Genomic DNA, 24,936 nt, shown 5'->3' with positions numbered 1-24,936 from the left:
CAATACAATACAATACAATGGAATAGCGAACGCAGTGTTGCGAATGCAATGAGCGATTACTATAGAAGCCTGCCTAGCTTGTCTGTGTGTCACGCTGTAACACCACCCGCCCGCCACCAGAGGGTGCAGCTGTATCACAAACAAAAAAACATGCATGCACACACGCATGCACACACACACGCACACACACACACACACACACAAAATCTTAAAAAAACAAAACAATATAATAACAATATAATATAATATGTGACCAGATTTGACTGAGGGACTGCCATCATGCAGCACAGGCAGACTCTTCACATACCAGAGCATGTCTGAAATAAATGTCAGAGCTGAAATAGACATGTAAATATGAAATAAATGCTTAATCATGTAGCTAGGTGTACACCTAGAAGTGAACACAGAAGTGAACCTTTCAAGCCTGTTTTTCTCAACTCGTTTCTCTACAAGACATTACTCTATATATATCTCCAAAACTGGTGGGTCAAACTGAGCAACCAATATGTCAATTTGAAGCTATAATTCCCTGCTTTCATAAGAGATGAAAAAACCCAATGGCAGCCCCTCAGTAACATTTGGTCACATTTAAAGGGGCATGAAACCCTAGGAAGTTCAGTTCAGGTTAAAAACTACAGCAGATTACAAACATGGTAAATTATGAATAATAGGTGTTGTAGAAACTCCTCCCTCCTGCCCAGTCCCAGGTGGATAAGTGAGATTTGGCCTGAATGAGGCACACCTGAGCTAGTTAAGCCAGGTCTTTAAAAGGCAAATTCCAGTACTTCCACTTGCACATTGCGTCTTCTCACATTATCCACTGAATAAACACATTTTAAATCTCGTAGCGTCGCACAATACATGATAATCTTGTCAGATAATCTTAAAGGCATCACATCACACACTACCAAGATTCCCCGGCTTGCCCAAACACGACAAAAATTGTATTAACTCATTTACTGCCAGAATTGACTCTCACTGCATTTAGCTTACTAGAGCGGTGCCCGTGGGGCCTCTACAGCGGTGCCCGTTGGGCACTGGCCTACTTGGAACGATGCAAGTTGGAAATGCATGCCCCACCCAGATATTATGTCTGTGTCCCATTTATGCCCATATATGGAGTTCTTTTTCAGGCCTGCCCAAATATGGAGTCTTTGCAGACGTCAGAATGATGTCAGAACAGGCCAGGTCTATATGGACCCCGGGCAGGGGTCCTGTCCAGAGCCCGGGCAGAGGCCTTTTTGGGGCGGTTCTGGACAACCGTGGGTCCGACCGGCCACTACACCCCCTGTGGTGGTGTGGAACGTGTGTGTCTAATTTGAAGTTGGTGGGGCGAACGGTTCTCGAGTTACGTGGATTACACACAGACAGACATACAGAGACTTGGTGATAAGATGCCACGTCTATTCACCCGGAGGTTCTATTTTAAAGACCCCAAATTCACAACCCCTGACGATACCTATAACGTAGATCTTCCCGTTGAGACCGCAGGCAGCTGCAGAGCGCTCATAGCACGGATTTGGGGGATTTCGCATTGGAGGGATTTTTGACCATTCATCCATTCGATGGCTGTATGCATAATTTCCATTGCGACCTAGGGCCCAGAAACACTCATGGTAAACACACATTGCCAGTAGGAGGATGAATATGTAATAATACCAAAGTCCTTGGGCATTTTCAGTTATGCAGTGTGCTTTACAAATTTACATACAATATTCTACCAAACACATACCAATAAAATAGAGCAGTCCATCTAGTGAGACCACCAGCGTGGGCCTGTAGTATGGCCCAAGCATATTGTTAGTGAACTCCCAGGTGTTGGCTTTTGGGTCGTATCGATCTACTGACATTGCAGTCTCCATCTCACCCTCGACACCCGAGCCACCCAGTGCAAACAAATATCCATCCGCCATCAGCAGGCCTATGGACCATGTGGGAAAAATAAACTTGTGTTTAGTTAGACATACCAACAACCATGAGATTTTTAACCTGCAGCACAGATTTGTTTTAACCCGCCAAGAGGGTGTTTTTAACACGCAGCACAGGTGATTTTGATCCTGCAGCACAGGTGATTTTGATCCTGCAGCACAGGTGATTTTGATCCTGCAGCACGGGTTTGTCTGACTAATGACTGTAGGACTGTTGGTATGTCTAATGGCTCGTACACACTGCCCGATATTTGCTCCGATTATGCTGTCGGGAGCATTTTTGGCCCCCGATCTGACGTAAAATCGGGCTTTGATCGGCGAGGTTTTGCTCGCTGTGTGTGAAAGGAGCTGCGAGAAGATCCAGCGCCGATAAAAGCGCTCGCCGACGCCTCCCCGACCATTTCTGAACATCTAGCACGTTTGATATTTGACTCTGTCGCCGACTGGATATCATACAGTATGAACTGGGTTGCGACTGCGCCCCGATAAGGCCTGTATTACAGCCAATGAGAGCACACTGCTCACAGCACTGCTGTCTGTCTGTCTGCCTGCCGTGTCGCCTGTATCGATAGATGATAATATATAACCATTATTCCTTGGGTAAATCCCTGTCCTGTGTCGTACATGGTAGCATTAGCCCAATGTTGCTGTTAAATAAACCATAACCAAATCATTTCACTTGAATAATGTTGACAAAACCGTGCATCGGAGCAAACTTTTGGGCTCTATCTCTCTCCCTCTCTCTCTGTGTGTGTGTGTGTGTGATTTAAAATCTGCCTGCCTGCCTGCCTGCCTGCCTGCCTGCCTGCCTGCCTGCCTGCGTGTGTGCGTGTGTACGTGCGTGCCACAGTTTGACAATCTTACTGAAGCCCCAGCGTGGCAGGTTCATAGGAGCCATCTCCATCCATGAGTTAAGGTGAAAATCATAGCGCCACATCTTCCCAGTGCATTTAGCAGCAGAGCCTGTAAGTCCTCCGGCCACATACAGAGTGCAGCCTAAGGTGGAAGGACAGAAGAATTAAAAATGTGAAAAAAAACCTGTTAAACTGAGTTATTTCTTGTTAAAATAAAACATTTTAATATGCCTATACTGAACTTAGCGTAAGTTTGTACTACTTGAAAGTAATACTGCACGTTATACACAATTCATTTTAGTATGGACAAATCCACAGAGGGGCACCCTGTGCGCTACCTCGATTGGTCGATCGTCCTTCCAGGCTATAGGATATTGTCTCTGGGAGATGGAATTTAATCTTTGCTAGTAGTAGCACTGTCAGTTGGCATCGGACATTTGCGGTCGTAATTGCTAAAACATATGAATTTCTGTCGCATATCTTAGTTACAATGAAGCTGAATAGATTTTAAGGGTAACTGTTCCATTGAGGCAGTCAGACGATCCGTGATGTCAACAATAGTCACTCCTCCCATTCACTCCGAGTCATTATGCCTTCTGCCTCTGGTAAACATCACGTGGTGTCTGGCTGGTGAGTATGGAACATGATTGAACGACTCGTTCGAGTGACTGCTGGGTCTGTGCGGGAGATCCGGGAGCATTACGGGAGTAACTGAATGACCGAAATGAACGGATCTTTTTACTGAACGACTGAACGATGAAATGAATGAAAGTTCCCATCACTGCGCAGCAGCAGCAGCTTGTTGCCACATTTAAAGCCCAGGGTCATTTGGAACCAGTAAATCAGTGTGCCCAGTGATTTGCAGCTTCAGAGGTGACAAGGTTGCAGCTTTCAAGGTGACAAGACATCTTGATTTGCAGCTAGCATAGCATCTTGCCAAAACACCTGCGGGAGGATCGCCGACCAACCAAGGCATGATTACTTCTAACGCGACTCGTGACGGGACCGCGATGGGCCGTCAAAAACATAATATTTCGTTAGAATTGAAATCATTGATTTAAATTCAGTTATTCACGTTTTTAGATTTTTAATCCCATCCATTAAAATGGAGGGGGGACACTTTGGATGACAGCCCAACCGGAAATGACATTGAATGTTGCCCAATAGACGCTCCTAGACTATAGAGTGGTGCACTCTGATTCTCCGTCTTTTGATCAATCTCCGTCCTGGGCATCCGATGTCATTCATTACTAGGACAGAGGTCTCTGTGTTAACGACAAGCTATGCTAACAACATCGCCATGGCTACTAGGCTACTGTCTGCTTCAACTTCATCTCCGCCTATGATATAGCTTATTTATTTTGTCCATTGACGTGCAGTCACGACGTCAGCCGACACAGGTGCTGCGGAAAAAGTCAGATCTACAAGCTTACAACACGTAACGTCCTGTAAAATAAGGTAAAATAGATACAATATGATATGCTCATTCATATTGTACCATAAAATAATGGGTCAGATATGTAAACCTGTATTATCTCGCATCATCTCGGGTCTGTCTTTATTTTTTTATGTGGGCTACACTTTTGGGCTACACAATTTCAGGGGTCCATTAGGGTCTGGGTCCGTCATTTTGAACCTGTGATGAGCTTTATGTGTATATTATGATCTGATATGTTCACTATTTAATCAGACATAAGTGATTATTGAAATGCAATGTGTCATTTAGTTATTCTAATTTTCACTATAGAGTAAGCTTGCAGTTCCCTTAAATAGAGAGTCTGAAACTTACTTTATTTTACAACCATTTACAACTGGTCTTTATCCAGAGCTACTTAGTGCTTAGTGAGTTAAATTCCTAGGAGTCCATTTGGTTACATTCTTCAGAGCAACATCAAAACTGACAGTGAACATCATGAATTGTCTATGAATTGATTGCATAGGGCCAAAATGGAAACAAGATTGCAAGGACTTATTTTGTGCGATCCCTTTTAGATTAAGTGTTTGACTATATTCTGTTGCTGTTTCTATTCACTACAATCAATCAATCAATCAATCAATCAATGACGTTACCGTCTAACCATCCCACTCGGTCTGTGTGGATTAGGGGGGTTAGTAGTCTCATGTTGCCAGACTGTTGCCTCTCGCAATTTCCAAATGCTTCCATCATACAGTCTGGAGCAACGGTCGAAGCTCTATCATGAGCAAAATATAAAGTGGAAGTGGAGCCTCCTCCACACTTCTGTTTCGTCTTTACAGTCGCGCACATTTATCCTAATATAAATAGAAATCATCTAAGCATAAATAGCTTGTTGCTTAGCTAGTTTTATATTTTATTTTCCAACTGTTCAAAAGCGATATAATGCGAGTTCAATGCTTTCTAATTAAAAACCTTTTCTGCAAGTGTTTCCATACCCCATTTGCGCATTTCCTTTTTTTCCGATATAGGCCAAAATCCACCCCCTTCCAGCGCAAAAGTGTTCTTGCAAAAAATATGAAGACTTATTTGCATCTGAGGTGTTTCCATTCAGGATTGTATTGCAAGAGCCTTATTGCGCAAGCAATATTACACGAGAGGGTGTTCTCTACCATCATTAATGCATGCCTGTGATGCTGCAGTGCAGAAGTGCATTAATGGCGGTAAAGAACATCCTAGAGTGTAATATTGCAATTATACAACAGTTACCCTTAAAACTAAGATACTCGCTAAAAGAATGACAGATGTAGCCACTACGACAGTACGACCACTTAATGTCCCAAGAAACTCACTAGCCTATCATCCAAGTCTGCCGCGCTCTGGGAGAACAGAGCAGCGGATTTCTATGTTTTGATTAGATGTTCCTTTTGCTCGTTTAGGAACTTTAGGGCACGGCTAGAGGGCTGTTTCAACCAATCAGATTGCTTCCTCGAAACGACCAGTTGTATAATTTCATTGCTACCTCAATTCAGAGGCAAAACAGAGTTGGAAACATTATGGGTCCAAGTGGTACTCCTCAGTCCTCACCTGACATAACGGCACCATACCCGCTTACTTTCGTGGGCAGAAATCCTAGATTCTTCCATTGTTTATTCAGGGGATTAAAGAGCTTAAGTGTGTCTTTCTTCATTGTCCGGTACTTCTCTTCTCCCACCGTCACAATCACTTCAACAAGCAGGAAGAAGGAGTAGTGTGCATTTAATAGTTCAAAGAGACACCAAAATAATTCAATAAAAGAGGACCATCTCAGGGGCATGTTGGCCTTAGAATAGATGGGAGTTTCAGTTTGGCACCACCAAGATTTAAAAAAAAATTATATGTTCACAACACATTGCAATGGGATGGGTTGTGAGCTTGTAGATCTACTATTTTTTACTATTAACTGCTATTTTCACTATGAGCTGTATAATTAAAGGTAGGGTAAGTGCTATTTTCTTTAAGGCTAGATCACGATATTCTGATAGCAATTATTGCTATAGAGTGTTTGTTCAGTAACAATCAAGGTCCCCCTGTCTCTCCAGCTCAGTAGAGAGTAGCCATTTATCAGTTCCAATTTTGTCTGCTCATTTCTTTGTGTCATCACTTACAATACCACTTGTTTAATCTCTATCCTGACCTTGTTCTCTATCCTGAATGGATAAAATTGCTATCCAGACCTGAAAATGTGTATTTACCTGTGGTCCTGCGTGCGCGTGCCGTGTTACAGTAAGGCACTGCCAGCCGCTCCGTGGCCTCAGAGATGAACCTCTGGCAGCCCTGGTATTCTTTCACCTCATCCAGAGACTTGATCACATGACGGAGGTAGGAGGGACTGATAAGAGGCAGCCGGATGTGCTCTAAGACCTTAAAGAACACATTAGATCACACTAATTATTAAGTACAACCTGCTATTGGGTGAACAACATTATTAGAAGCAGCATACATAGTACAGTAGTATAGACAGCAGGCACTATTCTAGGAGCGTTGCATTTAGAAGTCCACAGACATATCCATATAATGAGAGCCAGGCCCCCAAATGTGTTGTCGTCAGTATCAACTGGGAGGAATAATTATCAGAATGTTGTTTGGGAAGGTATACACCCCTAGTACTAGGAACAATGTGATAGCCTTAGATCTGTGATAGCTTTCTGTGTGTTATATACATCTTATATTACAACATTTGAGATGGGCGGTGATTTGGCGAACGGAAGTCTGTAGACGACCCCCTCCCCCTAGCATCACACCTGCTTCCGTTTCTGAAAGCCGCCATTAGTCACTCCCCCCGTCTACAAAGTATATTTCTCTACAGATGCGTTAATATTGTAACCTCGACACAGCATAACTTCAGAAACTATCCCAGACGTCTGTGTTGTGTGCGTCTAGGAGAAGAACAAATGTAAACTAGAAAAAGTGCCCTTCCGGGCACAGGTCTCCACCAGTGTGTGTGATGTTTGGCAAAATTTGTAGGAGTAATATTAGAAAATGTGTTTTACATATGTCGGCCTCCTGGTGGCGCTATAAAGAGCAGATGTGAAATATTCCAGGCAAAGGTTTTTCCTTGGCCTCTAGGGAGTTGGCATACAAAGTTATCCACAGATCCATGCAGTTAGAGGTAAAAACACTTTTCGGCCAGTTATAGCGCCACCATGAGGCTGAGTTGAAAATGTTCATGTGGCATTTCTTCCTCGGCCTAGTGGGAATGTGCGTGCACAATTTCACGGAAATCACACGATGTGTTCATGATTTGCAGCATTTTGTTTGAAACTGAGCACTCCTGCGAACTTTGGAAGCCAATCAGGATGGAGTCTGAGAAATCTGAAAGACCTGTTTCGTTGAATGGCTCTAGAGAGACTGTGTACCAATTTGTGTGATGTTTGGACAAAATCTGTAGGTGTACTGTCCAAAAACTTGTTTTGCACAAAGCGGCCTCCTGGTGGCGCTATAACAGGCCGTTCTGGAAAATGTGGGGCAGAGGTTCATCGTTGGCATCCAGGGACGGAGTGCAAAACATACTCTCTCCCCATGCCTTCGGCATGGTGGAGACAACAACTTGATTCAACATTCATTGTTCGTTTTATTGATGATTTATATGTGTGAAAACTGTCATTAACATGTCACAAGAACTGGAATTCATAATAAGAATGAATAAGAATGTAAAATGACAATAAGATGGCAATATGTGTGGGCATGGTTGCGCAGTCGTTAACACTGTCGCCTCATAGCTAGAAGGTCTGGTTTGATTCCCGCTGGAGACGCTGTGGGCACTGGGGTTGTGTTCTCTCCTCCACGTCATCAGCGCCCATACCCTAGGTGGGGTTGGCAAAAGGGCCTTTCTGTGTGGAGTTTACATGTTCTCCCCGTGTCCCCTAGGGTAGTATAGGTACTAGGGCAGTCGACTAGTAAATCCACTAGTCGACCTTGTTGGTACTAGTTGACTAGTTAAGAAAAAAAATTAAAACGTTTTTTCCCCGATTGTGTAGGCCTCAAGATCAGGTAGATTATAGTTATAGTCACCAATGTACACAGTTTTTAAATAAATATTTATTTCCCCCCAAAAAATAGGTAGTTAAACAACTAGTCGACTAGTAAACTAGGCAACGAAAATGACTAGAAGTGAATGCCCTAGTAGGTACCCTCACAAAACATGTGCAGTAATTCTGGTCTCTATACTGCCTCCCCCTAGCCAGCATGGGCACCTGATGGAGGGGAAAGGAACTGGTTGGAATAACGTGTTCCTTCCACGTCCTACATCCAACCCGGGGAAACTCACCCCGGATAGGTGAAAAGAAGCAGACTCAACATAACTTGTAAATTGTAAAATCTGCTGCTTTCACACATGCAGCCAGCATACAAAGAACTACAATGTCTTGTGTATTACTGTAGCTTGTCTGACACCTTGATCAAGTTGAGAGAGCAACTGCAGAATAGTCATTGCAACGAGAGCGAGGCAAGCATGCAGCCAATAAAAGTGACGATTGCACAACAAAATTGGAACAGTGCTAGACCAGCGTTGGTCGGGAAAAATAAAACTAGACCAGTCATCCCCCAATAGTGCGGGGATATTAGGACCCTTCTTACCCCCCTCCGGCGCCCCTGGTCCAGGTAGGATACTGCTGTACTGTATCTGTTCAAATGTCTTTGGCCCAGTTGATAGAAACAACTTCAAGAGTGCTGCTGATACGCTCAGGACTTCTGAACTTGCCCCTTCTAGTTCTGAACCTTGCATCAGTTTTGGGGGGTTAAGTAGTATGTTTTCATATATTGACCCATGTCATTTGTGCCTAGTATTACAAAATAAAATGCATGACAGCACCCATAAAGCTAACACTGGTGGAAGGCTATCACATATTTTCTAACTATAGACATGCATACCATCACAAACAATAACTAAGAGCATTATCTCATTACCTGTCACAAATTTCCCATTCCCACAGCGTGTCGCAAAATCTATTGTGTTAATTCAGTTATCTATTCCACTTTCAGCAGTGCTGTGCTGGCTGTAGTGCAGCCTACAAACTGCTTAAGCAAGTTTCCACTCACCACCAACAGCGCAAGCCGTGAGTGCGAGCAGTATGCAATTACATTTGTCTGTCCACCGTTTCTTTGGTTCGGGGGACCAAGCCGAACTGAACTTTTGTCGGTTGTTATAGTGTAGAATGCAGCTACCTTAAAGAATGACTGCGCTCTGCTTTCAAAGCTCTGCCCGTGTGTAGGTAACTTCATCAACCACGCCATGGAAGCCTCAAACACCATGTCCTCCTGACCATTGAGATGGTCACTGGAAAGGATTGCCGTCAGTCTTTCCACAGAGAGAGACAAGAACTCCTCCTATTGGCAGAAACAAAATCAGAGAGAGAGAGAGTGTGTGTGTGTGTGTGTGTGTGTGTGTGTGTGTGTGTGTGTGTGTGTGTGTGTGTGGGTGCGTGCATGTGTGTGTAAATAACAAATGACTGATGGAATGATATTTTACCCAGGTTTGTGACTGCTGTGGTGCTAACAGGTTGAGTAAGTTATTAAAAGGAAGGAGGACGAGTCAGCAACAGACAAAGAATCACTGACCTGCCGGTAGATGTCACTGAAGTGCTCCAAGATGTAATCCATGCTGTGCTGCTCCAGCACTGCAGAGGAGTGGGTCTCAGCAAGGCAGTGAATCCCAACACAGTTATGTATGTCTATGTGACGCTTCAAGTAGTCACCGCAGGCCTCTCGAACAGCTGTGACATCCAAAAAGTTTGATGCTGCCAGCAGGGCCTATACACCAAAGAAACAACACATTTTTGTCTGCATTTTTGTCATACACCGGTGCTTAACAAAGAATAATAAATGTTAAGACAGTACCTGCACATTTGCTTTGGAGATGGAGACCTTCGAGATGTAGGCATAGTTCACCAGCAGGCCTAGCATCTTAGGTTTCACGCCACTGATGGTCACTTTGTGCTGTGTGGACTCCATCATCCCAGATGTAAACATAGCCTGTGCAGGTTGGAAAGGTGAATGGTAGGATTATTAGACCTTTATGTACATTGTGTTATATTGGATATAGCATGATGTCCAGTTCACATGAAAGCAAGGCAGGATTGATTGTCATTCCCCTATAACAACACCAGATCAAAGAATGACATTCCCATATCAATACCAGATCAATAAATGTGTGTATTTACCTCAAAATAAGTGCTCAAGGAGGCCAGTACGCTACGATGGCAGGGGAACCACTGTCCCTCACAGCACAGAATAACATCACACAAGGCTCCTTTGAGCCACTGCCTTCTTAGGCCCAGTAAGACCTTTTTGGAATGGTTGGGATCAACAAACATCTCACTCATTCCATCCATGTGTCCCTTTGCTAGACCAGCCTATATGACACGGGGGGAAGGGGGGGGGGGGGGGGGGTATAGTAGGATTTCCCTTAAAAAGTGATATTTTGCTTTTCTTTTTTTTAAAGACGTTGTAATTTTATCATCTATCCAGGCTTATGTGAATACACCTGACAGTTTCTACTGTATGTTGCTCCATTCCGTATTTACATATGTGATATACAAACCCATTTGAACTTAAACTATTGATTAAAATATCCTATTTTGTATTTATTTTTAAAGAGATGGATGTCAGTGGCTGAATATCTGGACAGAGTCTATGAGTGGGTAGCGCTGTGCCATAGGGCGATACTTTTGTTGATGGCGTCAAATGACACCCAGTTTTGTACTGTTTTTACCAGCTGCTTCGTAGAAGCGGCAGGTTAGTGTTTACCTGGGAAACTTGCGACCGGTAGACGGACACCACTAGTCTATCTGCTGAGTGTTGCAAAGTCTGCATATTTCCAGCCTAACGTGGATTAATTCACAGTTGCTTGCCTGGTTTGGTTTTTGGAGGCTGCTTAGCTTATTTCTGTCACGACAGTTGCCACCACTGGCAACAACCCATAACATCCCATCGTCTGCACGGCATGGCTAGTCGAGCAGTTCTGATTGGCTGCCTCGTCTCCAGCCATGTTGCCTTAGTCATTAGGGTCACTAATTTGAGCATAACAGCGGAGCGCAGCAAAAAAGTGGCATAACGTCAGCAGCAGACCCACAGATAATAATAATGCAGCCATGGTAATTAATTGATTTAATCAATTTGGGCTTGTTTTATTATTACTTAAAGCAGCAATATGGAGTTTGGGGTGTCAGTGGCCACTTTGGACACAAATAGCATGACATTGACAGCCCAACGTCTTTGACATCAATACCCAAGAGTCTCTGCAAGCATGTCCGGCGAGGATGTCCTCTTTTTGACTGGCAGTTCCGCCTTGGCATAATGCCAGGATGAAAGTAATTGACTCCCCTACGCAACATAGTAATTACCACTTTAATTGCCCGGAACTATTTAATCCATTACATTCATGCGCCCAGTCGATTTATAAACACGGACGCCTTTTCCGGACGGACCGGCCGGAAGTTCATGATGTTGTGTAGCAGCTAACAATAGCCACAGCACTTTAGAATCGTTCGACAACAACGGGAGACAAGAATAAATCTATCGAGACTAGCGACTGGACCGCGGAGCGCCGTCTAACACAGGATCTTTTTTCAGAAAAAGACGGGATGATTTAGATCGCGATTTATGAACGTTTTAAGATTTTCGTTTTCATCAGCTAAACAGAGGAGGGAGTTTTTTGATGACGTCTCAGTCTTGCGCGTCACCGAGGAGAGCCCAGCAGGCGCGCCTGGGCTATACAGCCAGGCGATCTGTTCTCGTATCAATAAACTTCGTCTTTAGGACAATACTTCGTCCTGAGCGTCGGGCGTTACTAAGAGAAAGGACAAAGAACTTCGTCCTGGGCGATTCATCTGGTAATACAGTGCAGCCCCTAGCAGGGACCCCACCTGAGTCTATACATTCATGGAAGAATGATTGTTATTACTTAACCCATTTAGACCTGAGGCAGATTCTACAAAATGGTTAATGACAAACTTATGTTTCTCTGTCAGTGATGCTTAAACTATGTCATGTCAAGGACCCCTAGGAATTATATGAAATTGGCTGCCGACACCCATCTGAAAATCCCCCTCCCCCCCCCCCCCCCCCCCCAGAAAGATTTGAGTTAAAACATTAGCACTCAAAGAATACATATTCAATGATTTGCGCCACATTTACAAGATCTTTCCAAAATAGCAGTTCTACAAGCTCGTAGCCGCGCTAAAGTATAACAATGCTTCAAACACCAAAAAGGTGTTCCCGTCCTGAATGTAACTTTATAATTTATTATGTAACTGACATAATATGCTATATAGTTACATAGTGACGCTTTAAAGTTAAAAACACGACTTGTAGCACTTTTTCAATGTGATGCAATTGTCTGTCAATGAATATGAATGGCAATACAAGTTAACTACTAGCCATGTTTATCGTCTAAATATTAATTCAGTCGTGGTACCTTCTCCACGTGACGCTCCATGTAGTCAAGGCAGGCCTCTTGAACACCCGTGACATCCAACAAGCCAGCAGGGCCTAGACCAAAGAAAACATTATGTGTAAGCAGTACAGATGCAGGACAAAAACACAGACAATGAATATGGTTTATGATATGATTTATGATGCAGGAGCGCAAAGCACCAACGAGCTGGCCGGATGTATGGAGAACCGAGATGACTGGAAGCGACGATGGAAGGCTCGTCTGAGGACAACCTAGAGAGATCATACATTACCTGCACATTTTTCAAGGAGATGGACACTGTCGAGGTGTAGGCGTAGTTCAACAATGTGTCCAACACCTCAGGTTCTATATACCAGATTTGGAGCTTTTCCTGTGTGCACTCCATCGGGACAGATCTGAACATAGCCTGTGCAGGTTGAAAAGGTAAAGTTAGTTCGGTTAAGGTGGAAGCCAAGTCAGAAATTAAGGTCATTCCCTGAACAACAGCAGCTAAATGTATGTTGTACATTTACCTCAAAGTAGGTGCTAAATGAGGCTAGTAAGACTCGATGGCAGGGGAACTCCTGTCCCCCACAGCTCAAAATCACATCACACAAGGAACAGTTGAGTCGTAGCCTGTTGAGGCCCTCTAAGACCTTGACTGGATGGCAGGGATCCAACATCTCTAGGCTATTGATGTATACTGGTGCAAAAGAGAACAACATGTCTTGTCAATCTAGATTACATTTCAAATCAAGATGTATAATAATTATGTAATATTTCTATTGTCAATATGGCCATGTGGATTGAAAACTGTATTTGTATGCACGTGTGTATGGAACAAAAAGCTGCCAAAATTCGAATGAAATGGCAAATACGGAAAGTCAATTGAAACAAGACAAATGTCTTTATTTTCAGGTCATTAACGCATTTCTTGAGACAAAAATAAATCTAAAATGCAATAGCATTTACATTTAATCTACAGATGTGCTCATTCTATGACACAATTAGAATTATAAATAAAAGATGATTTGATTTTCAATTTTCAAAAAATGCCCTGCTAATTAGTGGACAATATTAAAAAAAAATCATTTGAAATAAGAGAAATGCCTTCAGATAATGAACGCATTTAAGAGAATATATAATGCAATAGCATTTACATTTCATCTCCAGGTGTGCTCATTCTATGAAGAAAAAGCAAATAACATTGCATTCTCATTTTCAAATTGGCATGTGTACGATTTGAAAATGAAAGTGCAATATGATTTGCTTTTGCTTTTTCATTCGGTCATAGAATGAGCACACTTGGAGATGAAGCAAAAGCAAAGCACATCGCATTTTCATTTTCCACTAATTAGCAGGGCATTTTTTGAAAATCAAATGATCTTTTATTTATAATTTCAATTGTGTCATAGAATGAGCAGAATGAACGCTATTGCATTTTAGATTTATTTGTCGTCACAAGAAATGCGTTAATGACCTGAAAATGAAAAAAAATCTCTTATTTCAATTGACTTTTTGTATTTGCCATTTCATTTGAATTTTGGCAGCTTTATGCTTCCATAGTTTCGAGTGTGTGGGATATCAGAAGCAACTGAAAAACATGTGTGCCGGGGGGTGGAGCATGGGGGAAAGCTCAAAGAGTTCTCCCAACCGGAATAAACAGTGGGGTGTTGCATTTTCAAACGCAGGTGCTTTAAATGTATACTAATTTAAAAGTAGGCGTCATGGCTTGCCAGATTTTAGATGACCCATTTAGGTTTTAGAACCTTTTCATATCAACTAATCCAAATTAATATGTATTTGGCGAGGAGGGACCCCCATCTAATCGGACACGCCCAGCTTGTAGATGTAATTTTACAATGTATAGGGACTGTGGCAACATTATCGTCTACTCTACAGGGGTCTTCAACGTTTGGTTGTAGACCCCTGGTGGTTGTTACAATTGATGCCCTCAATTATTGACATGACAAAGTTGAGTTTCTAAAAATGTAGAAGACAGTCGTAGAATAGAGTCCTCTTTGTTTTGATTACCGGTATGTAATGGTGGAATTTCATTTTAGGTTTTAATTTGGTTGCCAAGTATGAATGTTTTGACCCCAAGAAGAGTATCCTTCACTGCAAACTGCAGAAGCCAGAAAGTGCCAGAGATGTAATGGGGATCCTTTAAATGAACTACAGCATGCATTTAAAACTGTTTATTTCTAATGGTTTGAGACTATTTCGGTCTGGCTTTAAAGCTGCAGTAACACAATGCCCTGATGTGGTGGGGGCGCTGTGTATGCAAATTACTTTCTCCACCACACCCTCCTGCCAGCTACTCCCCTACCACATCTTTGACTCATTATAACAAGGCCCTCCCCCCTCCCAGTCTCCAAAGAATGCAGATTTGGAACTGAAGGGGAGGGATACTTATGCCTTCATTAGAGCTATGGAACGGTTCTCTTCCTACACTCGCATAAATGTAGACCAGCCTCTCGTCTGTAGCGTAAATACATGGGGCTAGAAGCAAAGAGTGGCAGAGCCAGAGCCTTAATGCAACGGCAGCAAAGGACATTAGGGCTATGGACCAGCGCTAGGAGATACTGTACCTACCGTATGACATCACGAGTAGCACCAAATCTGTACATTAAAAAAAAATCACACCTGTGTGAACTGAGTGGTGCAACTCCGTGTGGGGGTCCCTTGTGGGTCCCCGGAACTTCCAGACCAACAGGACATATGGGGTTTCTACCCGACAGAGACAATATGGGCTATGTGTAGGTCAGCCTTGGGTCTGCTGCTGCTTGCAGTGTGTAAATAAATCAAAGTCCTTTAGAACGTTGTATCGTTATTGGAACATTTTGACCAAAGCTAAATTATATATTGTAAAGGTCATGTCAGGCCAAGTCCTAAATCATAGCCAGAGTTGTCTCTGTGCAGAGATCTCAATTAAACAATTGGAAAACATCAGCCAATTCAATTGGACCACTTGGGTGTTACCCATGATACTAATGAAGGCTCCGTTCCAATCCATTCAGTCAAACAGAGTCAGATATTGTGCATGTTGGGCTCACTGTGTCAATGTGAGGTCCAGGAACCCCCAGGGTTAAGGGAGTTCCAATTGGATCCTTAAGGTAGGGTGTGTTAAGGCTCATTCATAGTCTGGATTTTCGGTGGTGAGGTGACCACCGGAGCTGAAATAACGTTGAGTGGTGGCGAGTAAAAACCGCCATGGGGGCGGTGGCGGTGGTTTGCTCTTCACCACGGCTTGTGACGTCATGTTGTAGTTCGGTGGTCACCTCACCACCGAAGATCCAGACTATATGAGCCTTAACTCAGTCTGATTGTACTGTAAAGTTCAGCAAAACACTAGGCAGGATGACCGATTACAGTTCCAGGTTTGGGTGGTTCATTAGACTCTAATGATTAGAGCATTAGAGTACACAGGAGGAGGTGTTGACTGGAATGAATGAATGAGTCTGTGTGTGCGCGCTCAGGGCTGCTCTGGAGTCTGGACTGCATGTGGCTACACTGTGCTGTACTGCACTGCCATCTGTTGGCCACACCGTATGTGTAATGAGTTCTAATGCAGTAGCCTACGAGAATAATATCTCTCACACACACACACACACACACACACACACACACACACACACACACACACACACACACACACACACACACACACACACACACACACACACACACACACACACACACACACACACACACACACACACACACACACACACACACACACACACACACACACACACACACACACACACACACACACACACACACACACACACACACACACACACACACACACACACACACACACACACACACACACACACACACACACACACACACACACACACACACACACACACACACACACACACACACACACACACACACACACACACACACAAATAATAAACTACAACCTTGTAACCAAGCTGCTTTGCTGTGTTCATCTTGAATTAACCAGAATATCCACACATCGGCCTTGTCCGATTAGATGGGGGTCCCTTAGATGGGGGTCCCCCCCCCCCTGGGACCCCCACACAGAGTTGCACCACTTACTTCACACGGGTGTGATTTTTTTTATAATGGGATGAATCTAGAGTTGAAATACCCTCCATTGACTCCCCATTCATCCAAATTGCTTTTGTGATCTGCTTGTATTAAACAACGTTAAACTCACCAACATTGCAGCTCAGGCCAAGCTTGAATTATCATTTTTCAATCTGTCAAGCTTTTGTTTCATAAAAATCCACCGTAGACATGTTATGAGCTACTTTCTGTCAGGAAATTCTCTGCAGAATCATTTTTTTTCTAAGTCTTGGAGTTTGGAAGCACTCGTCGAAGTAACCACCTGTACCACGGCCCCACATACCACCTGTTTCGCATTTGCACATAATGCAGGAGGCAGCAGTGCGACCCATTAAAAAAAACGAGTGCTTCCAAACTCCAACACTTAATCACCTGCAGAGAATTTCTTGACAGAAAGTAGCTCATAACATGTCTACGGTGACTTCATGAAACAAAAGCATGGTAGATTGAAAGAGAATAATTCAAGCTTGGCCTAGAGCTGCAATGTTAGTGAGTTTAACGTTGTTTAATACAAGCAGATCACAAAAGCAAATTGGATGAATGGAGAGTCAATGGAGGGTAGCCTATTGCAACTCTCGTGGCAGCGGTGGCCGAACGGATTGCGGAGCGGTCTTGATACCGGAAGGTCGCCAGTTCGAATCAGCGGTCCGACACGTTACAATTACCACCGCTGAAGTGCCCTTGAACAAGACACTGAACCACTACGATGAAATGTGTTCTATGAGCAGGGCCTGGCTGGAAACAAGTTCTTGAGCTTAGCCCAGATACCCTGGGTAAATATAGTAATCATTTCATTTCATGCATCCCATTGTAAAAATAAATCTAGAGTTGCAAATTGCGGCTAGGGGTCCCTCCTCACCAAATACATATTCATTTGGGGGTTGTTGATATGAAAAGGTAGAACCAATGAGACTACAGCAGCTGTCTAAACAGGTCATCTAAAAACATGTAGGCCTTATAGGCCTAGATTTGATATGCCTATAAGATACCGCATCAAGTAAACAATTAACTGTAAGTTCACAGTTAGCAGATCAGCATAGCCTACTATAATATAAGGGTGTGTGCAAATTCATCGGAAATGTGTAGCCTAATCCATGTATGAGACAAAATTAAGCCACTTGTGGCTTTGAGGCAATTAGCTGTGGCAATGCATTAACAGCGACGTAAATAACAAAATTAAACAAACCAGGCAGCAATGTAGCCTACATCAAATGTCATCAGCTGATGTTAAGGAATCAAACACAATGTTGTACAAACTATTAAAGGCTTAGGCTAGCTCATGGTCCATAGCCTATAAAAGGTAGCAAGCAGTATGGACCAGAGCTATCTTTAAGGATAATGACTTTTTCTTAAAAGTCTTTAAGAGCTAGGCTTAGCTATAGTACTAGCCCTGAAACATGACTGGCATGATGGTCAGTACGAGCGTCATGTGAACCATGGCTACTATAGTACAGAATGACGTCTGTAAACACAGATACTCTCCAAGTAAACGAACGTAATCGAACAAGTTTATGTAAACATGATTAAAACACCGTGTTCAGCAACTGAACAACACAGCATTACACAATACTGCACAATTAAAGCTCGTCGCATGTTGTTAAACAACGATACTAACAGAATAAACAGTAATCCACAACTTTGTGACTTTTGTCAAACAGTTTAGGAGAACAGCCAGATAAAGATTAAACAATATAAAAGTTAATTCACTCACGTCGGTGAAAGAAGTATGTTGACATGGGAGAAAAGCAGAAAAGCCACACAGGTGTATGCGATCACTGCGATGGATGAAACGGTAACAGGTACGCTCGCCCCTTTTCCAACCTCGCCCCCGCGAAAAGTGAAGAACGGTCGCCCCGGAATTTCGAAAAGTGAAGACGGCCCCTAATAATCTCGCCCCAAAGCATGGATATCTCGCCCCATGTTTATTTCATGTTTATTTTACCTTATTTCTCATATTAGAACATTTAGAACCAACATTTAGTTGTTGTTGTTGGTCAAATGATGCATGGATAATGAATGGCTCAACCCCCTCCATTGTTCTGGAAATTCCATTCTGGAGAACATTTAGAACCAGTTGGTTGTTGTTGTTGGTCAAATGAAAATGATGCATGGATAATGATTGGCTCACCCCCTTCCATTGTTCTGGAAATTCCATTCTGGAAAGGTGTTCCATTCCTCCATTGTTACTGAAATTAGTTGTTGTTGTACTATTCTGCTATGTCTGCCTAAAAGTACAGTAGCCTAATTGTTAGAGTTAAAGATTTAGCTGGGGACCTGGGCCTGTTACAGTAGGAAAGTCTGTGAAATATTTCACAGACTTTCATACTAGGCTGAGGAATATATATATAGCCTATATATATATATATACCTCGAAAATACAACGGTTTTACGGGGCGACTTGTCCGGACTTTCGCCCCGATACCAACTCGCCCCGCGAAATGTGTTAATGTACTTAACAGTTGTATTTCCCTCCCTCTCTGAAATCTGTAATTATCTTGTATACAGATTTATTTGATTGTATAGTAGTCAATCTCTATAGCCTACTCTGTAAAATTAAGAAAGAATAACATGGCCCAGGCGGTGGCGTAACCGTCTGGGCACCCGACTGGTAATCCAGTCGCAGTGTGCCGCGGGTTCGACTCCCGAGCCCGACACGGCCTTTACTGCATGTCTTCCCCCATCTCTCTCCCATTTCCTGTCAGCCTACTGTCTGTCCCTTCAAAAAAACAAAACAATAAAAGGCGTAAGCCGCAAAAAAAATATCTTAAAGAATAACATGAGTCAGAGACGGTGACTGCTTAATTAAGTTAATTTAGGACATTCTAGCAGTTAATTTCGTTTTATTAAACACATTTATTCCATGTAGCCCAAGATTTGTAATGGCATCAGCAAGCTATTATGCCCGTTGATATACAGAGTGAACTTAACAATGATAAATTAATATGATAATACCTTTTATATATAATCACCAACATGAATTATGTTTGTTATTTACAGCTAGGTAGAGTAGTGGGGTGAGATGGAAAAGGGGCGACTGTACCTGTTACCCAATCGCACACGTGTGTTTGTTATTAGATGTAGATAATTCACTCTACCAGTAGATGGAGCCGTTGATCTACTGCTCCCAGAAGGGAATGAACACATACCATGACATTCACAAAAATAAATAACACTTTCCTACTTCACTACTGTCTGTCTCTCTCTATAAAGACTATATTAAAGGCTTTCATTTATGATCTACCTATATAAAGTAAACCGTTAAAATAAATTTAAAATTAATATTTTAAAAGTAGGCCTACATGATGATTGATTGATTGATTGATTGATTGATTGATTGATTGATTGATGAATTTATTAACAGATTAGAGAATTACAGTACATTTCAAGCACAACTCAAAACAAAACTGTTAACTATGTGGACGACACCATAACGCATTACACTTGTTTACAATAGGGCCCACCATGTCCAATTCATCATAACAATTAGAGACCGGACCTACCAGGTCTCCTGGAAAGGTCTGTTATCATCCCCCCGAACCCTCCAAACTGGGGTCCCACAGGGATCTGTACTTGGTCCCCTCCTTTTCTCACTGTACACTAAATCCCTTGGCACTATCATCTCTGCTCACAATATATCCTATCACTGTTATGCCGATGACACACAACTGTTTCTATCCTTCCCCCCCTCTGCCACCCAGGTGGAAGAACGCATCACTGCTTGCCTGGCTGACATCTCACAGTGGATGTCCTCCAACCACCTCAAGCTGAACCCAGACAAGACTGAGCTTCTCTTCTTCCCAGCTAAGTCCTGCCCGATGCGGGAGCTAACTATTTCCGTAGACAACGCCCTGGTAACGTCTGTCCCAACAGCCAGGAACCTTGGTGTTGTCCTGGACAGTCAGCTCTCGTTCAAAACTCACATCACAGCTGTCACTCGATCCTGTAGGTTCACACTCTATAACATACGACGAATTAGACCGTTCCTCACCCAGGAATCATCCCAGCTCCTAATCCAGACAACAGTCCTGTCAAAACTTGACTATTGTAACTCTCTCCTTACTGGCCTACCGGCATGTGCACTGAAGCCTCTCCAACTGATCCAAAATGCCGCAGCTCGCTTGGTCTTCAACCAGCCAAAATTCTCACATGTCTCCCCCCTGCTCCGCTCCCTGCACTGGCTCCCGGTCGCTGCCCGCACAGAATACAAAACTCTGATGTTGGCATTTAAAGCAACCAAAGGTATGGCTCCCCCATATCTTGCCAGCATGATTGAACCCTACAAACCCTCCCGCGCACTCAGATCAGCCAACGCAGGGAAACTGGAAGTACCCTCACTAAAAACGCCGGGACAACGCTCCACACGTCCCAAACTCTTCTCCCTTCTGGCCCCAAAACTGTGGAATGCACTTCCCGTTGCAATCAGAACTGCAGCATCACTCCCGATCTTCCGCCGTAGTCTGAAAACCCACCTTTTCAGACTCCATCATGGCCCATAGCACTTACCCTACCCCCCTTAGACAGCACTTCTTAGACTTATATAGCATTTGAAACAGACTTATAGCATGTCATGTAGACAGCACAATTTTTGCATTGTATGTAGTCATAGCACTTCATAGTATATATGTACAGCATAGTATAGCATATATGTATAGTTTATATGTATAGTGTCATTAAATAGATATGTTCTAGTTATAGTTTATATGTAGGCTATAGTGTCATTATATAGATATGTTCTAGTCACGTTCTTAGCTTACGCATGTTTCGCGATAAATGCATTTTACATATGTGATGTATTCCCATGCTTTTTGTTCTTGCTTAATGTAAGTCGCTCTGGATTAAGAGCGTCTGCTAAATGCCTAAATTGTAAACTGTAAATTGTAGAGACGTACAAATATACTCTATATAGCAAAAAAAACAGGAAATCATCATAGGGGAGGGAAAAAAAAGGAAAGAAACAAACATGCATCCAGTGAGGGGGAAAAGGGGTGGGGGGGATTCAGGTTTTACAGGGGCCAGTTTTGAATTGCGGCCGTCCGTAGGTGCCCTTTGAGAGTGGTTTTGAAGGAGTCAAGGGGTTTGCAAGTCTTGATGGCGTTCCACATTTTGGTGGCATAGGAGTGAAAATAATTTAGTCCCTTGTTTGTTGCTCTTCCTCTGGTGTTATGGGTGTGGACTTCGTTGACATTAAGGAAGTATTTAGCCCGGTACATGGGTATCTTGGTGCTGTATCTTGCCGAATCTTGTAGACCAGACCCATTGCGAGATGCTGTACTCTGTCGTCAACCCTAAGCCCTAACCCTAATAACATAAATAATAATGAATATGTGTTTAGACAATGAGAAACATTGTGTTCTATCAAACCCACACACCTGACCTGACCTAGATCGAAATACGCAAGTTAAATTACAAATTGTGCCCAAAGTGCGTCTAAGTTGCTCTTATCAGCAATAATAATAATAATAATAATAATAATAATAATAATAATAATAATAATAATAATAATAATAACAATAACAATAATAATAATAATAGGTTGAATTTATATAGGCCTAGTGCCTTTCATGAACCAAAAAAAACAACCACAGACAAACAAACAAAGAAAACAACAAATAGGTCAATACATATATACTGCTACGAGGATAAAACCAGAAAGGCACTAAGGCTTCTTTACATCAGGTATAATAAAGTAAAAGGAAAACGTGACACCTTATGGAAAAAGGGGCAGAAGAAGAACTGGGAGGCGGAGGCGTGGGGGGTGCGCTTTCAGCAATGGCTCTTCCTCATGGTAGTGGTAGGCTACTACTAATCAATAAGTCTGTACTAGTAATAATAAATGAGACTGTGTGTGTGTGTGTGTGTGTGTGTGTGTGTGTGTGTGTGTGTGTGTGCGTGCGTGCGTGCGTGCGTGCGTGCGTGCGTGCGTGCGTGCGTGCGGTACAGCACCTGCACCACTCAGTTCAGACAAGTCTGATTTTGAAAAGGCTATAAGTTGGACTGAAATATCCACTGCTCGGTGAAAGTTGTCTCTCTTTCTTTCTTTCTTTCTTTCTTTCTTTCTTTCTTTCTTTTTCTGTTCTTTCTGCATACTAGATGGCAGATGCTGACATTTATCTCCTATTTAGACCTCTTCCATGTTCCTTGACTTCACTTAGCCTACTTCACCCTGCTTTACAGACACACAATTCAATTTATTGGCAGGAGAAAACATACGAGCAAGTGTCAAAATACAATAAAAACAGTTGAACATGTGGAAAGTACTCCAGTTGGAGGAGGTGCAGCATTTTGTAAACAGAGCTATGTCACATTGCACCGTTATACACATGTTATACACATGTTATACACCGTATAAAGCTTTGTTTTAATACAAATAGCATGTTTTTGCAGTCACTTTGGGGCAAATAGCATTTTTTCTCAAGACTATTTAAATAGGCTAGTAGGGCCTATACAAAAACTCAGATTTAAGATGTGTTTAAAGGTAGCTCTGTTTACATGTGCAGTAAGTATAGCTACAGATAGTACACATGCACGCACGCGTGCACGCACGCACACACACACACACACACACACACACACACACACACACAGCCCCTCTCTCTCGCTCTCTCTTCCCAAATAGGCGTTATTTATTGGCATACATCATTTGCCAAGGTAAAAGTTGAAACTGCAATCAAAACAAAAATAATGGTGCAATTGAAAGGGTGAGCTCGGAGCTGGCCTGCTGAGAACCGCCCACCGTCAGACTTGTAAACAGAAAGCAAAAGGACAGCGATTTGGACGAAACCCTCCCCCCTCCCCCATCGTGGTGCAGTTGAAGAGCAGAGAGTGGGAGAGAGGAGCGGATGGATGAATTGACGACATGAAGTTATCATGGATGATATGGACCCCAGCACCATTTACATCTAGTGGTGTATCTGAAAGACTGAGGGATAGGGGAACATGATAAGCTTTGTTATAAACTGACTCTGACTGATATGTTCAGAGCCCACAACGTGCAGAAAGATGCTGAGGCTATGGGCTACTGGCTATAGCCTACGGTGAGTAAACTTATAGAACACTGTTGTTTTCTCAACATGATGGAGGAGTCTGGGCCTCAATGCCAGATAAATGATTGATAGGCTATAATAACCAAATTAACTCATAATGGTCCATTGGTTTAAATTTGTACGAGTGTCAGACGGTTAAGGGTCCGGTGTTTTGTACAGTCAGCTTAATTGGCGTGATACAATAAGGCTACAATAAGTCAGAACGATTGTAAAGCTCAAATGTGTTTTGGAATTGTGGGTCCCACCCCACAAGTGGGTGACAGGGGGCCTAATTGCCATAATAATAAACAATCGTGTTTGAGGACAAATATGCATGCATGTTTTGTGCCTATTTTAACGTTATGTTATCTTTTTTGAAATGCCAGCACTTTATTTGTATTCCTGAAAAAGTGTGCAGTTGGTATGAATATCGTGTGTGTGCGTGCGTGCGCGTGTGCGTGTGTGTGTGTGTGTGTGTGTGTGTGTGTCACTCTGACCATGGCACCGCCACACCAGACATGTGTTAAGCATCCTATCTCTGTAGAAATCACTTTGCTCATGAGTCTACGCCAGGCAGGGGTGGCCATAGTGTTTGATAAAGTTAGTAAAGGGCATTGAGCTATTGTATTGAAACTTGAAACACATTATGTTAAGATGACATAGACACCTTTTTTTATTTATTTTTTACAGCTGTACTGTATATACAGATGGATGATGGAATGCTAGGCTTATATGTAGCCTATAGTCAAATGGTTATGGTAGGCTTAGGCTACATATGTACATCAGGTGATTGGAAGCACTCTTGTCTTTTTCATGAATACATCGTGCTGCCGTCTCCTGAATTATGTGCACATTCAAAACAGTTCATAGTACGCAGGCCGCAGGGTTAGGGTTAGAGAGAGAGAGAGAGAGAGAGAGAGAGAGAGAGAGAGATGGAGAGAGAGAGAGAGAGAGAGAGAGAGAGAGAGAGAGAGAGAGAGAGACAGTGATTGAATTGATTGAAATATTTATTAACAGTTTGCAGAATTACAGTACATTTCAAGCATAACTCAATACAAAGACCGTTAACTGTGAGTGGATGATCCAATAAAGCAATAAAGCATTACACTTGTTTACAAGAGGGTCCACCTTGTTCAAGAGAGAGAGAGAGAGAGAGAGAGAGAGAGATGGAGATAATTAA

General features: G+C 42.7%; 1 protein-coding gene across 4 annotated transcripts in view; it reads right to left on the bottom strand.

The window, feature by feature from the left end:
- Positions 1-24,936, bottom strand: part of LOC306916492 (kelch-like protein 23) — a 119,211-nt gene that overhangs the window by 16,988 nt on the left and 77,287 nt on the right. For 2 of the 4 annotated variants that reach the window (XM_079494378.1, XM_079494377.1), the window contains exons 2-13: positions 13,164-13,333; positions 12,923-13,057; positions 12,652-12,725; positions 10,397-10,588; positions 10,074-10,208; positions 9,795-9,986; positions 9,402-9,563; positions 6,431-6,599; positions 5,784-5,921; positions 2,793-2,924; positions 1,733-1,921; positions 1,460-1,594 (exon numbers count right to left, since the gene is read on the bottom strand). In XM_079494378.1, coding sequence (XP_079350504.1) covers positions 1,460-1,594; positions 1,733-1,921; positions 2,793-2,924; positions 5,784-5,921; positions 6,431-6,599; positions 9,402-9,563; positions 9,795-9,986; positions 10,074-10,208; positions 10,397-10,588; positions 12,652-12,672 — 1,465 coding nt within the window. In that variant the 5' untranslated portion in view covers positions 12,673-12,725; positions 12,923-13,057; positions 13,164-13,333. Of the gene's footprint in view, positions 1-1,459; positions 1,595-1,732; positions 1,922-2,792; positions 2,925-5,783; positions 5,922-6,430; positions 6,600-9,401; positions 9,564-9,794; positions 9,987-10,073; positions 10,209-10,396; positions 10,589-12,651; positions 12,726-12,922; positions 13,058-13,163; positions 13,334-18,445; positions 18,553-24,936 lie in introns of those variants that run through there. The other 2 variants (XM_079494376.1, XM_079494379.1) reach the window with 2 other exon arrangements.

Source organism: Electrona antarctica (assembly GCF_951216825.1).
Source record: "Electrona antarctica genome assembly, chromosome: 23".
NCBI classification, from domain to species: Eukaryota; Metazoa; Chordata; class Actinopteri; order Myctophiformes; family Myctophidae; genus Electrona; species Electrona antarctica.
Note: the sequence above shows the minus strand (reverse complement) of the source record. Positions and strands in the feature narration are given on the sequence as shown.